The sequence below is a fragment of the Chamaea fasciata genome, unplaced genomic scaffold (genome assembly GCF_029207755.1).
Source record: "Chamaea fasciata isolate MVZ Bird 193981 ecotype frontalis unplaced genomic scaffold, bChaFas1.0.hap1 SCAF_1, whole genome shotgun sequence".
NCBI classification, from domain to species: domain Eukaryota; kingdom Metazoa; phylum Chordata; class Aves; order Passeriformes; family Sylviidae; genus Chamaea; species Chamaea fasciata.
Window position 1 is genome coordinate 113,658,204 of NW_027094086.1, and position 14,614 is coordinate 113,672,817.

The 14,614-nt window shown below is 37.0% G+C and overlaps 1 protein-coding gene across 3 annotated transcripts in view; it reads left to right on the forward strand.

Moving 5' to 3' along the window:
• SLC4A7 (solute carrier family 4 member 7) overlaps positions 1 to 14,614 on the forward strand; it is a 161,226-nt gene that overhangs the window by 107,435 nt on the left and 39,177 nt on the right. For all 3 annotated transcript variants that reach the window (XM_066194214.1, XM_066194211.1, XM_066194213.1), the window contains exons 3-5: positions 10,032 to 10,175; positions 12,355 to 12,490; positions 13,190 to 13,350. In XM_066194214.1, coding sequence (XP_066050311.1) covers positions 10,032 to 10,175; positions 12,355 to 12,490; positions 13,190 to 13,350 — 441 coding nt within the window. The remainder of the gene's footprint in view (positions 1 to 10,031; positions 10,176 to 12,354; positions 12,491 to 13,189; positions 13,351 to 14,614) is intronic.

Sequence of the window (14,614 nt, forward strand, 5' to 3'; positions counted from 1 at the left end):
TGAGCAGAGGAAGGAAGCATGGATATGAGGCTGAGAGATGCATCAGTGTAGGCTGTGACAGTGCTGGTTTAGATGGGGTTCTGCTGTAGGGAAACCACTGCCTTGGCTGTTCCTGCAGTTGAATCTTCAGCGCAGATTTAAGCTGTCTCCTCCTTAATTTCTTTCTCTTGCTTTCTTGGGACATGACCCAGAAAAAGCGTGTGTGTGTTTGCAGGGAGGCAGGGGTTAAGGGGAAGCAGGCATCCAGCTGGAATAGTGTTCGAGGCAGCAGCCTTAGCAGCTGTAATACCTCGACCACAAAGAATGACATGGGAATGTGCAGCCAGATCACTTCCCCAGTCTCTTTCGGAGCACATTCTTGTAGGGATGCTTCAGCTGGTACAGCACAGCAGTTAATCAAGATACCGGGTGGGAAGGCAGGGGGCTCAGGCCGCTTGAGGCAATTTAAGCACTTGGATGACTGCTATGGAAAATATCCCTGTCTTACCCATAGCCAAAGAGTAAATTAAGGTGAAATGTAGACTGCTGTCCAGTGAACAGTTGAGTCAATGTAACTGCTTTTGAAAGGAGGAGTTGAGATCTCACTGTCCTCACCTTGCTCTTAGCCATGCAGTCTTATCTTTTCTTTCCCCCTCTCACTCATTTTGGAGCGGTCCAGTGTTTGGGTCTCAATGCAAGAGGGGCTGGCTATACAGAAGTTTAACAAATAACTAATAAGTATCTGACAAGAAACATGTTTTCTGGTAGGATTATCACATACGTGAAGCTGTATGTAGGCACACATTTTCTCACATAAATAAGAATTATTCTTAGTGCTCACATGTATTTTTTAGTATCTTGTGTATCTGTAAGAATAATTAAATTCTTTCTAGGTAGAATGAGGCAGGGGAGGGGACAGTATATCATCTGCGTTTTATCAAAGTGAAAACTGTTCCAAAGTAAGAACAAAATATTTTTTTCTTCACGAAAAGTGTGTAAGTCTGATTGTTCAACTCATATAGTTACCTGCTCAGAGATTCTTCAAATTCAGGGTGTTTTAGAGGATAAATTTATGCAAGCTTACAGCTCTGTTTAAGATTTCATTATTTATAAGCTATTATGATGAAAGTAGGTATGTGGAATTTTTAGATTTTGTTTTTAATTCTGATAATTAAATCCTACAAGGGGAAAAATTGTATTGTTGACTACAAGCAGTAAAACAATTCCAGCTAGTATTATTTTTCTTTTCTGACACAAACATTTTCTTGTGGGCTTGTGAAGCCCTGTACTAAAGCACTGGGCATTGGAAGTGTTTTAAAACTTTAAACTATTTCAGTCTAGTCTTTCAATATGTGTTCCTGGTGACTTGAAAAGGAGTTCTAGGAAATTTGAACCTTTACAGTAGGTGTGCATTGATATATTTTCAAGGAGAGTCAGCAAGCAGTGAATTGAGTTCAGTCTGGTGTGAAGAAGCACCACACCTTTTAGAGCCCACATGGACAGGTGATACTTAGCCCCTTTAAAGCATGTGCAAACTAATATTGATAGTTTTGATACAGTAGAAGGCATAATTTTGCTATTAGTACTTAACGGAAGGTTTCTTGGTGTTGTCAGTATTGGATGCTTGTATTTTCTGGAAATTTTGTGATGAAATATTAATGGAAAGAGAAACAAATGCTACAGGGGGAAACGGATCTTGGACTTGAAGCTTCTCAAGCTCTGCATTCTATTTATGGTTGCTGGCTGAGTATGGTACCTGTCTGGAGTGACAGTGTTTAGGTTAGAAAGGTTAGACACAGGCTGCTTATTTCGTAACACTTCCCATAAAAGAGGAATGGTTAGAGATGGTAAACTGCAATTGTGGGCAGACTGTGTGTGTACTAAATAAAGATATTGCACTTTACTGAAGCTGTAAGACCTTATTTTGAATTAACAAATGTCAGTTTACAGAAGAGCTAGAAAGGGGAATAACATCTTAAAATAACCTTTTTAAGAGCACCTAGTGTTCTTAACTTGATGCCAGGGTCTTTGAGCTGCAGTGAATGAGAGTAATAACAAAGTAAGCCAGGAGTTGGAAGCAAGGCGGGAGTATTAATGGCAGAGGTACTTCATACAATCTTGTAAAAGGGATTTTCTGTTAAATGATGTTTAAGGAAAACTTTCCTAAACTTGTATTAAGATGTCTGGCTGGATACTACCAGGATGCTTATTTTAAAATGTGTAGCTACTTTTCAACCTTGATTTTAAGATACATTTACTAGATACAATTTAAGGGAAAATAGATACATTCTGTTACTCTTAGCAGGCATAGCAAAGATAAGGAGTTTACACATAACAGAGGTTTCATTCCAGAAACAATCTTGAGGTCAGGAATGTGTGGCTCCTAGACTAGTTTTCTGTGGCATAAATCCAAGGACCAGCTTTCAAGAGTTAAGATGGCTTAATAACTATCTATTCTCATGTTATTCTGTGGCAGGTGTAAGTCATGTTTACATTTTAAGTGACCCTATTATCTCTTGTACCTTGATGAGCCTTAATTTTTGTTTAAGAAAAGAACTGTGCTTTTCACTTAATCTTAGTTGACAAGGACAGGTAATCAAGTAATCCTGTATTTTTTCTCCCCTTAGGTGAATATTGTGTATCTAAGTAGAAAATTTGCTGTACAGATGTTTTGCAATTTGAAGCTTTTAAAAAGTGTTTGGCATCAAACTGTGTCCTAGTGTTTTTTTCCCAAACTTCTTTTATTTGAAAGAACAATATGTAGTGTTTTTGTTCTAGCTGCATCAGAAATATTATAAAAAGACAGCTACTGCTAACTATAATAGTTTCATAACCTGAAACACACATAAAATTATTATTAAAGTAATATGCTCATAAAACTGAAGTTCTGCCAAACAGCACGAACCAAAACTTAAAACTTGAAGTAAACTTGATGGTTCCAGATCACTCAAATATAAAATTTTTGAGATGAGGTAGAAAACACTATTTGATTCTACAACCTGTTACTTCTTTATGACTTTTCATAACCGTTACCTTTTTTAATCCCTTAAAAATCAGTTGTTCCAAAAATTGACTGAACTTGTGCCTTGTTGGATATTAGAACTATTAATGAATGGATGATTTCTCTATTTGCAGTTAACTGGAAGCTAGTGGTCCATAGCAGTTTAAGCTTTTAAAGTGTGAGATTTACCTTTTTTTAAATCTACTAAACAAGAAATAAAAAAAGGAAAGAGTTTCAGTTTTTCTCAGGAATGGGGTAACCCTTCTATGAAGCAAGATTCATTCTGTAATGTTTTTCAAATTTTAAAGTATCAGTAGATGCATTTGGCAAACCAATCTATTTAGCACTTGTACAAGAGAGGGGTGTGATCAAATTTGTAATGACAATGTATTTGTGACACATTGATGAAGTCAGAAAATTTTTATTTCACAAGTTTCCTATGAAATACTTTATAAGACCAATGCTATGAATGTGGAAGGGACACCAGGAAGACGGTGTCTTTACCAGGGAGATGGGAACTGATAATCTTTAAGATCTGTTGCAACCCAAACCATTCTGTGGGTTTATGTTGTGTTTAGTGGACAAAGGGCTAGTCTTGAATGTTGATGGGACTTCCACTTGAACTGCTTGCTTCTAGGTTTTCTCTCCTCCAACAGAAACAAGTATTTGAAATCACCTTATATGTATATCCTTTTTCCTGAGCTCTGCTGCAGAGACAGGCTGGAGCAAGGATCCTCAGCTCAGATAAAGCGTGGGGTCCAGCTCTGGTCTGGCTTGGCTGTGCAGTGCAGGGACGGCTCATCCCCCCTGCCATGGGTATCAAGGGCTGGCTCCTTTCCCAAGCAAGGAAGATTGGTGCTGGCAGTGAGCCACAGGTGGAAGTCTGTGCCAGAATCCCTGTGTGGCACTGCCACCCAACACTAAGCTTTTCCTGTTACTGTTCCTACCTGCACATCTAATGTAATTGTTGATAATGCCTTCTTGAATATCGTTGTGTCTAATAGAAGTATTCAGTGCATTTTTCTCTGTGACTGCCTATGAACTCATTTGGTGTGAAGTCAGAAAAAAAAAATCACTTCTTTGTGTAATGAGAAATCTGTCATTTACTGGTTTTGTTAGCATAATATGCCGATTTTTGTTATGTAGTGAAAAAACACTCTTCCTGAACTGCTTTACCCTATGCTATGCTAACTACAGTTTGTGATTGTGCTTCTCAGTTTTATCAGTTCAAGTATAAAGAGTGTATTCTCAGATAGACCTCATTGCTAGGAGCAGCAGCAGATTTCAGAGTACAGCCCAGGATGTGTGATGGATTCTAAAATAAGCTGTACTGCGAAGAACATTTGGGTTCCAGTCATGGTATGCAGCTATCCCGTGAAAGAATTTTCTTTACTTCTTTCTACAGGTTTGATTAGAAATTTTTATGTCAAATGTTTAATTCTGAGAGCAAGAGAGCTTTTGTTAAATAGTTCCTTTAGCAAGAAGAATCCTTGGTAATTAAAGGACTTCGTAGTAGTCAATTCATGCATGAAGACCAAGATTTTATTAAATTATTTTATATTCACTTCTGATACATTAATTCTGTAGAAAATAATTTGACTCTTTCTTGGGAATGTGCATGAGAAGTTAATAAAATAAGTGAAAAATGCTGTTTGTTCTGAAATATTTAGTTTTTTTCTTATGCCAGGAACTTCACTATCAATCTAATTTGTGCATTTAATTGCATCCTTCAGAAACAGAGCATTATTTTTAATTAGAAAATTAGCATAGCAGAAGTATTTTTTGTGAATTAGTTACTTGAGTGACTTTTCATTATACATAAACAACGGGGTGGGAGAGGATGTGTGTGTAGAGGCATTGTTCTCGTTCCTTAAGTTTTACCAGAACCAAGAATATTTGGAGAAGTCCTATGGGCTTGTGAAATTTTTAAGGGCAAGAAAATTCACTTTTGTTCTCACTCTTACTTCTTCCATCCACCTACTTTTCCCCATTTGTGTGCTTCTACCTCCAGAGCAGCCTTGTGAAAAGGTCACAAGAAGTTGTGCTCGTATATTACGTTGAGCTTATTTTTGTGCATACAAGTCCTCTCTGTGATGTAAGGGAAAGTAATACCAAGGAATGAGATGCTGTGTTCCAGATCTTTCCTACTAGGGTAATGGACTTGGAGATGTGAGTTAAGACATCAAACAGCTGGATTTCTTCCCTGTTTTATGATCTTAAAGAATGGATTAGGAACTCTTCTGCAGATACTCCAGTTTTTCCATACTGAAATGCTCCATGCTAGGATGAGATAGATTATGACATTATTTGATTAAAAAGGCTTCTGTATAAAATTATTATTTGATGATTTTCATTAAAAATAGTAATTCTTGTCACAAAGTTTTAGTCTTCAGAGCTTATTGAGAAGATGGGGTCACACTGAGTTGTGAAAGGGTGAGGGGGATCACACATAAGATGCTATATTTGAAGTGATAATTGGATATTAGGATTTTTTTTTTTCAGGTGGTGTGTTGCTGTAGGTTGGTAAAGGTTGCCTAGATAGGCTGTAGAACATATGTCCTTAATACTAGAAGGATGACTGTCATCCTAACTAAACTGATCAAAACCATGGCTTCAGCCAATGAAGCAAGATTGGACCAGGTAGCTCACCTCCAGATGGTCCCTACATCCATCATTAATACAGATCGCTCTTAGTTCAGATTTCTAAGTAACAGGATTTATGTGAGAATCCACATAGATATAAACTTGATTTACTTTGCTTTTCTTTGTTAAGATGGAGGACAGTGTCCTTCTTTCTATGAAGGTTAAAAGGCAACTAGCCAAAGAAAAGAGAAGGTTCTGTGTGGAATTGTACTTAAAGCCTAGTGACATCAGGGCATTTTTGTTTATCTCTCTCAGACTTCAGAAGTCTTCTATTACCATTTTCACAGGAGCTCTGGGGAGAAATCAAGAAACGCAGAGCATTTTCTTTTCTGTAAATGTTACAGGACTTTACCCAAACTGACTTTTGGAGTGAGACCAACCATGTGATTGGAGATCAACCATGTGATGGAGACACGTTTCAAATTCCTAACATTTAAGTTTGTTTCATATTGATAAGGGCCTTAAGTAGTAAATACTCTCAGTGGATTTGAACAGCTAAGCTTGGATAAAGTCATGTTGGATTAAAATGAGCAATCATCTCTTGAGCTTTGTATTACTAAATTTAGTATTGGGCAGTCTACTAATTCTATTGATTATTGGTTTATAGTAATTCTGTAAGAAGCTTTGTTTGAAAGTGGTACTGTGCTGCAGACATTTACGTGAATAAAGCTTTGAAGGTCACATAATGTACCTCTTGAACTTTCAAACTCAATACTCAAGTAAAGCTTGTGTCCCTTTTAACAATAACATCTGATGCTAGAAACTTGAATCTCAGCCTTTTTTTGAGTTAAATTTCTTTCAGTTGTTTTCACTGATGATATATTAATTTTATATTAATTGCCTTTCTTGAAGATCAGTTTTATAATTTTGTTTAGGTTAGGTTTTTTGGCCAGGCTTAAGGATATCATAAGTTGTTTCACCCAGTTCATTGGGAATGAAGGAAAAAAATGGCTATGGTTTTGTTTAATTTTGCTTTTCCTTGTCAATTGTATTTACACGTAAATCTTTATCTGTCCATCTGCAAACATAGTTACTCCTATCTGAATAATGAAACTTAGGGAAACACAAACCAACTCAATGCAGTGATCTTATTTTTAGAAGGTTTCTCAGTGCTTTTCTTTGTTGAGTTAGAATCAAAGTTAAGCTTGTCCAATTCTTATTATGTAGTTTCGTCCCACCTTTGGAGTTGAATATGCCTGTAACATGTTTTTTGGGTAATCATGGCAGTATACTCAACAGCAGTAGTTTCAGATCTTCTAGGCAGCAGCTGAAATGTCTTTATTTATGACTGTTTGTGATACCAGAATGAAGGTCCCTTTTCCTGAGGAGCAGTCAGGTGCACTCATAAGCTTCTGTTTGCTGAAGGTAAATTTTTCTTGGTTAGTGTATTGTACTGCCACCCCCTACTGCTTGCTCTGAAAAAATTTCAGACGCTTTTTGTCAACATCAGGTTTTTTTCTTGAAGTCAGTCTGATAGGATTGCATTGGATTGTGATCCATTTTACTTTATAAATGCTGAACATCATTTGCTCATTGACATTTTGTGTTAGTCCCAAAATACCATTGCAGATGTCTGAACACTTTGCCTGTACAGATGTGGTTTGGGGAAGGTATTCTTGGTTTACATTAGCTTGCAAGACCGTGTCTGCTTGTGGAAATAGTCTCACAGTAGTCACTTCTGGGCAGTGTAGGCTGAAGGGCAGGATAATAACCCGTGGCTAGACTGTTCCCTGTCTCTGTGAGACCCTCGTTTGTTCAGGTAGCAAGAAGGTGCTTCCTTTAAATCTTCCTTTTGGAGTTGAACAGCAATGTTAAATGTAGGTTGTGGTCTGACCGTCTGGGTTACCAACTTGGCAGTGCCTACTTGCCATGCTTGAGGCAGCTGTGAGGCCCCCGGACACAGTTCTGTGGTTCTGTGATAGTAAAAGCCATTTGCTATGGACACAGGTTGTTTAAGAACACCTGTTTGTTGCTTATTTCAGGTCAGTTTTCCATTGCTTTTACCTTTGCAACATATCTGCTCTCCTCCAAACTTTTCTACTGGAAAAAAAATTGTCTCAGTGCAATTAGGTAAAAGGAGAGAGACTCGTCGTTTGCTTGTTCCACCTCTCCTCCATGCAGCAACATGGTCTTTGACTATGGAAATGGTCACACTATTACAAATGCCAGTTTTTGCAATAGCAAGGTACATTGTTTAAGTTGAACATCCTTGGAAAATCTGTGAGGGATTTTTGTCTCTTATTAGTGAGAGCGGCATAGACCAAAGAGTGGAAGTCTTTATTTCTCAGGGAGTAAAATCCTGAACAGTTTCAGATTCCTTCAAGGTTGTTTCTTTGGTTTTGGTTTTTTTTTTGGTTTGCTTGTTTGTTTATTTGTTTTTAGTGCAGTGATTAAAACACATGCTTACAACAGTCTTATTAACAATATTAAAACAAGCAATTATATAAAATGCCTCTATTACTAGAAGTATGCTAGAGTTTCTCTTAGGAAGAAATAGTTCCTGGAAAAATTCCAACACTTTGGCAACAAATAGAACTGTTCAAGTGTATATATAAACTGTAGCTTGATACTTGCTAATTGAATATATGAAATAAAACAGAAACCCTAACAGGCATAGTAACAGTACTTGCAGTGAGTGGTGGCTCACTCAGTTGCAGCTTTGAGTGGGATGTGGCGGGTAATGCAGTTATTTTTGAATCTCGTACTTCTGCTTTCCCTGTGCAGAAGATTATTGTATCATGATGGCATCAGCAACATGACCATTGTTAATGATGCCCCCTGATCATATTATATACCGAGTGCAGTGATTTATGGGTGTCACATTGGCATTAATTTCTCTGGGGATTGCATTGTGCATAGCAGTCATGGAGGGCAGAGGTCAGGTTGCTGGGCAGGAGCTGGGTATTGTTGGAAGAAACTCACAAAAGACAAGTCTCTCTCTATAAATAGGACTGGTGAGTGCTTCGAGAAATTAATCTCTTTTCCACTCTTACGTGGAAACAAATAGCTTTTAATATGCTTAATTTCAGATTCAGTCATAGTGCCAGCAGTCAACTCTAATTAAACTAGTGTTGGAAGTGTGTCAAGAATTGGGTCTTGTTATGTGAAAAGGAATCTTTGACCAAATTAATTAAATGTTGAACTTACTTGTGTTAATAATGATTTTTGCTTGTATTTTTAGTCATGGAGCACTGTAAAGATACATAAACCTCTATAAAGCAGTATCTTTTTGGGCTTAGGGATTCTTTTTTTGGGAAATACGCTTGACATCTTACCACTTTTTTCTTTAAAGCTCTAATCACCGATAATTTTCAATATCTTTAATCTAGTGTTTGTGTGCTAGGCACACACATATATGTGTGTATGTGTAGTCACAATTTCTAGGGCTTGCCTGCATAATGTAAATTTGCTGAATTTACATCTGTCTAAGAGCTGGAAGACCGCTTCCTTTTCCTTTGGTTAATGTCAGTCTTCCGTAATAACTCTTCAACATCATGAAATAGAGTATTTAGTGTTATAGTTAATTTGTCTCTTCCTGTGATTGTTTGTTTAAATAGGAATTGAAAAGCCTATTGTACATGCTATCTCCATTTCAGGAGACATGGTAGTAATATGTTCATAACAGTCACTTGATTGATATCTTTTGCTAAGATGTTAATGTTAGTATTGTCTTGATGTGAAAGGTCAGAGGAAAAGCAAAATGTTGAAAGTACGTGTCTTAAAGAGCAATATGCATTAATTTGAGGTTGTGCTCCTAAATTTATTAAAACATTCTAGAATAGGGAAAAAACCCACCCCAACATCTCTGGAAGTTATTTGATGTGTTGACATATACTTTGAAATATAAGTTCCTTTTATATTCCTGGTACTAAATTATTGGTGTAATTGAACATCAGTTTCACCTTGATGCGTTATGTGCTACTTGAGGAAATATTGGCAGCTCTTTCAAGGTACAGAAAACTACTTTCAGACTCTAAATGAAGTGTAATTTCTTGTTGAAGTTAATTAGCTGAACCAGGAGATTATTTTGCCATTCTTAAAACTGTCCTGATATGAATCCCTGCAGAAAAAAAGAGGACTGTCATGTAATTTCTCTGCCTTGGCCTCGTGTTTATCTAGTAGCTTCTTTCAGTGTTACAGGTCAAGCTTGTACTTCTGTATTTTTTGTTTCACACCTGATCTCTTAAACGGAAAAAGAATATGACCTAATTTATCAGAGAAATGAGTCTATCACTAGTTCTTTAATACCCTGTAAGGACAGAAAGGAAAGGGTCATGTTAGTTCACCAAAGGTAATTTTGTCAAGTGTTTTTGGATTTCTGTTTCTTAAACCCCTTGTCTTTAGATACTAAATTTGGGCAGTAGGTCATTTTTTGTTTACTTGTGTCCTTCTAAACTTTCTTGAAAAGGCCACAGAGCTGTGTATATTGGAGTTCACGTCCCACTTGGCAAGCCAGGCCGTCGACGGCATAGACATCGTGGGCACAGACACCACAGAAGAAAAAAAGAAAAAGAAAATGATAGAGAGGATGGCCGAGAATCTCCATCATATGGTAAGAAATTTGTTGTGTGTGTTTTTCATGTCTCCTGAAAATAAAAGTTAGTAGCTACTCTTTGCTTAAATGTTGATTGTTTTGTGCTATTTCTTTTATTCTCACTGTAATTAATGACTTTTTGTGTACAATCAGACAGGGATTTTGTGGTTGTGTTTTATCTAAGTCAGAAGCTGTTGGATTTGGTCCAGCTGTCTGCATGAATGTTCTGCAGCCTGCACTGAATGGGTTAGACTAGAGCTTTGTAATGCTCTCCTGTAGCATGAAAATCTGTGTTATTTAAATTAGACACCTTTTTTCAGATTGTGTAGTCGTGTATGCTTCTTCCTCTGATTTTTGAAACTAAGCATGTAGCTGTGAAAAGCACCATTTGCCATGGTAATTTGATCAATGATCTTATTTTATTTAAATATTTACTTCAGCCTTCTTGCTGTCTGTTAGTAAAGGAATTGTACTGCCTCATAAGTTTTTGGTTTGGATCATGAGCCGCCCCTCCCACCCCCCCGCCTTTTATCCTCAAGACATGACAATTTTGTCGTATCATTCTCTGAAATGAAATTATTTGGCAGTATGTTCAGCAGTTTTTCTTTAAGACCCTAAGTCCACTTTTACTCCTAGACTGCCATAAATGGACAAATATGGTGCAATGTTTGAATTGAAGTGTGAACACCATGCTGTTCACTAGTACCTTTCAATGACTAGCAGCATGTTCTACATGGGGCCAGTACCTGAAGCAAAGGAGTTTTCAGCTGGAAATACTTTGACAAATCTCCTTTTACCATTCTCCTATGGTTCTTGGTTTCAACCATCTTCAAGGCTTCCCCTCCCAAATACAAATTGTTATGGTTGATGTTATGTTCGTAGAGTCTTACTGTACAGTTTTTGAAGAAACAAGTGATACTAAGTTGATAGAAACTCACTTCTCTGTTCTGGTTGCTTCTGTGTACTGTATGCACAGGGTTTGGCAGGGTTCTGGGGTGTGTTGATTTTGGGATGGAACAACTTTAACTGATTATGAAAGTTGTTTGCATTCAAGAGCATATTTCAGAATTATGCTGCTGGATGATGGTATATTCCAGAACAAAAATGCTAAATCAAAACTTAATTTGGAATGAACTTAGTTAGTAATTCAGATCTTGTGTTTAAATCTAAAAGGCCGTCTTCTACAGTAGAAGCCTACATTGTATATTCATATCTAACAGCTGTGAGAGTGATGTTTCAGTGAAGAAAGTTAAGATTTTTAAAATTTGAGAGAGTTAAAAAAAAATTAAAAGTGAGATTTACCTGGTTTTTCTGTCTCTGACCTTCCTTGAGATAACATTGCAAATAATACAATTTTGAAGCCTTGTAATATGAAAATTCACTTGAGTTGAAAAAAATCTTTGTGTAAGTATTAAAAGTGTCTCTAAAACCATGTGGTTTAATTGGTGTTTTTTTTAAAAGTTCTGCTCATATTAATTGAAATCCAGTACTTGATCAATAGGGATAGTTAAATTTTTTAGCACCTTACTGAGCCTGTTCCACTAGGCGTTATACTGTGAGAGGTTAAAATATTTTCTGGACACTTCAGCTACATAGTTTTCTACTTTCCTATGCTAATTTATACAGAGTGCTCCAACCATGCAATGAAGAATTTTTTTCCTACATAAATAGCAACCGACCACAGAAAAATCTGCTGCTCTAACAGTGAGTGCCTGGCTACTCACTGATGACTGTCTTGAGCTATTGCTTGGGCGGCTGATCTGTAAGTTTCCATCCGCCTGTTTTGTTTTTACTTTTTCTTCTTTAGTGTCTTGTGTCATGATGGTATTAATGATTTTGTTCTCAAAATTAAAACAAGGTTTCTAGTGTTTTGGTATATTAATTTTTACTTTCTTTAAAACCAAATTTGTTGTTGATGTTACTTTTCATATTGGCAATCTCTAGAAGAGCCAGAAATAGTTGATTAATTTTCATAAACGTGGATTTCCAGATGTTTTGTTTTCAGAAACAGTGCAAAATGTTCAGAGAGCCTTCTTTAAAAGACATGTATATGTTTCTTTTGTTCCTCTTCGCTCTTAAAGTGGATGTTGTCCTGGATATTTCTAGCTGAGGGCAGGAGATTTTACTGTTACGTAGAGTTTCTTGTTTCACAGAAGTATGAATTCTTCTAATTATTTAGTTTCTCGTTTTCTTCAAGATACACCATCCCAACGAGTGCAGTTTATCTTGGGTACTGAAGATGATGATGAACACATTCCTCATGATCTCTTCACTGAAATGGATGAACTTTGCTTCAGGGATGGAGAAGAATATGAGTGGAGAGAAACTGCTAGGTATGTTTGGAGTAGATTGTTTCAAGATTGAGTAATTTTATTTCAAAGAATTGCAAACCAGGTTTAGCTTAGAATCTTCACTATCTATAGGAGTTGTTTACTCAATTCATGCTCATCAAACCAAAACTTCAGTTCTTCTTGACCCTTGCTGGTTTAATTGCTTCCTTCTACATATGCATTGTGATGAATATTCTTCTGCATTCAGTACTTCCAGCTACCTTATTGCATGTTGGCTTTTGTAGAAACTCTATTTGCATAATGCCTGTGAGTGGGAATCAAGGTCAATTTATAGTTTCATGTGTTACTGTTGCCTAGTTCTTAAATGTCTGAGGTAGCAACCTTAGAAGACTCAAACATGCTGTATGGTATGTTTCAGACAGCTTTCTAATCCTAAAATACTAATGAAATGCAAATCAGGTAATAAGGCAGACTGCGATATTCTTCACAAGAACATGTGAATAGACAGGCATTGGTCAAGCCAAAAGAAACAAAATTGATAAAAACTAAAACAGCCGAGTGTGGTTATTAAGGCCTGAAAAAATGTTAATCAGTTGGCCTGTCTTCTGAGAAAATGAAAGCTGGTACAATTTCATGCGATTTTCTGTCTGTGTCATGCCTAAGCCACATGGCAGAGTGGGATTGCTTGCCAAATTTTCTTTCTGTGAGAAATATAAATGCGTGTTTGTGAATGCATTTCAGGTGGCTGAAGTTTGAAGAGGATGTTGAAGATGGCGGTGACCGGTGGAGCAAGCCTTATGTAGCAACTCTGTCCCTGCACAGTCTCTTTGAGCTGCGGAGCTGTATTCTTAATGGGACCGTCATGTTGGACATGAGAGCAAACACACTTGATGAGATAGCAGGTTGCAGCAACATTTTAAAAAAATATTTATTCCTAAATTTTGGTCTGTAACTTGAGGTGCTTTTGGTGATGTCTGTGTTCTTGGAAATACTGTGTTGAAGAAACAGGTATGTGCATGCTTGCTGCACTTGTCTTGATCTGGTTGAGAGGAACTAGTCCTACAAACTTCACTTACAAAAAGCGACACTGGATGAGCAGGAGCTCCTTAGTATGTGTTTTAGGATGAGGCCCAGAAGTTGCCTTTATATTCTAATCCCTTAATGTGTTCTCTGTCTTTGTTTCTACAGATGAATTATAAATATCTGCCAGAACATTTTAGGAGTTATTTGTGCACTTTAGTACCATAATTATTAATCATATTTTGGCTGATGTTAACTTGATGCCATTAGTGCAGTTGGTTATTGCACATCTGGTATTTTTTCACCTTTATAAGAGGTGAGGAGAAATAAATTTTGTGCATGTTGTTTGACCTACTGTGTTGTGTCTTCACTAATCACATGGTCATTTTGGATACTATACAGGCAGCTTTGAAGGCTCTCATATATATATATATATAAAAATAAAACATACAGATACATGCACATATATATATATACACGTTATATGTGTCTGCTTGCTCCAAATGCCTTTGAATTAGTTCTACATAATTTTTCTGGTATCTCTTGCTACAGCTACCACACAGTGGAATGCCTTCTCAGGAGTCATATTAGACTTAGGGTTGACCAACGTGTGCGTGAAGGACAAGGTGTTATGGCCTTAAAAAACTTTGGCAGTACTTGAAATGTTTTCTTGTTTAGAAGTCCTTGAAATTCATTCAGGAAATTGGCATTCCCTTCCTGTTCTTCTGACTTACTGAGCAAGAGTGCTCAATACATTGTTTGTAAATATAGTGTTTTGGTTTATAATTTTAGTAATTGAATTTAGCAATAGTCCTAACATGTAAGGAGAGTAGTTGCTTAATTCCATGTAACCAGCACTCTGAGTAGCGGGTGTTTTAGTTGGAACTAGGATGTCTTAAGGGATTGTGTGAATTGAAAACTTCAAATTTGTTTGAAGTTAATTTTAGGTGCCATTGTGAAGCACGTGGTTTAGCAGTGCTTGGTATACAAATGTGTTGTCTTGTTTCCAGGAGCCAGGAATACCTAGTAGGTAATGTTGTTTCTTTCTCATAACAGGAGAGAGGGTGGCAGGTTTCCTTTTGAGAACCTGTAACGAGTGACTGTGTGTTACCAGTGGTCTTAGAAATAAGCTGCACTGTACTGACA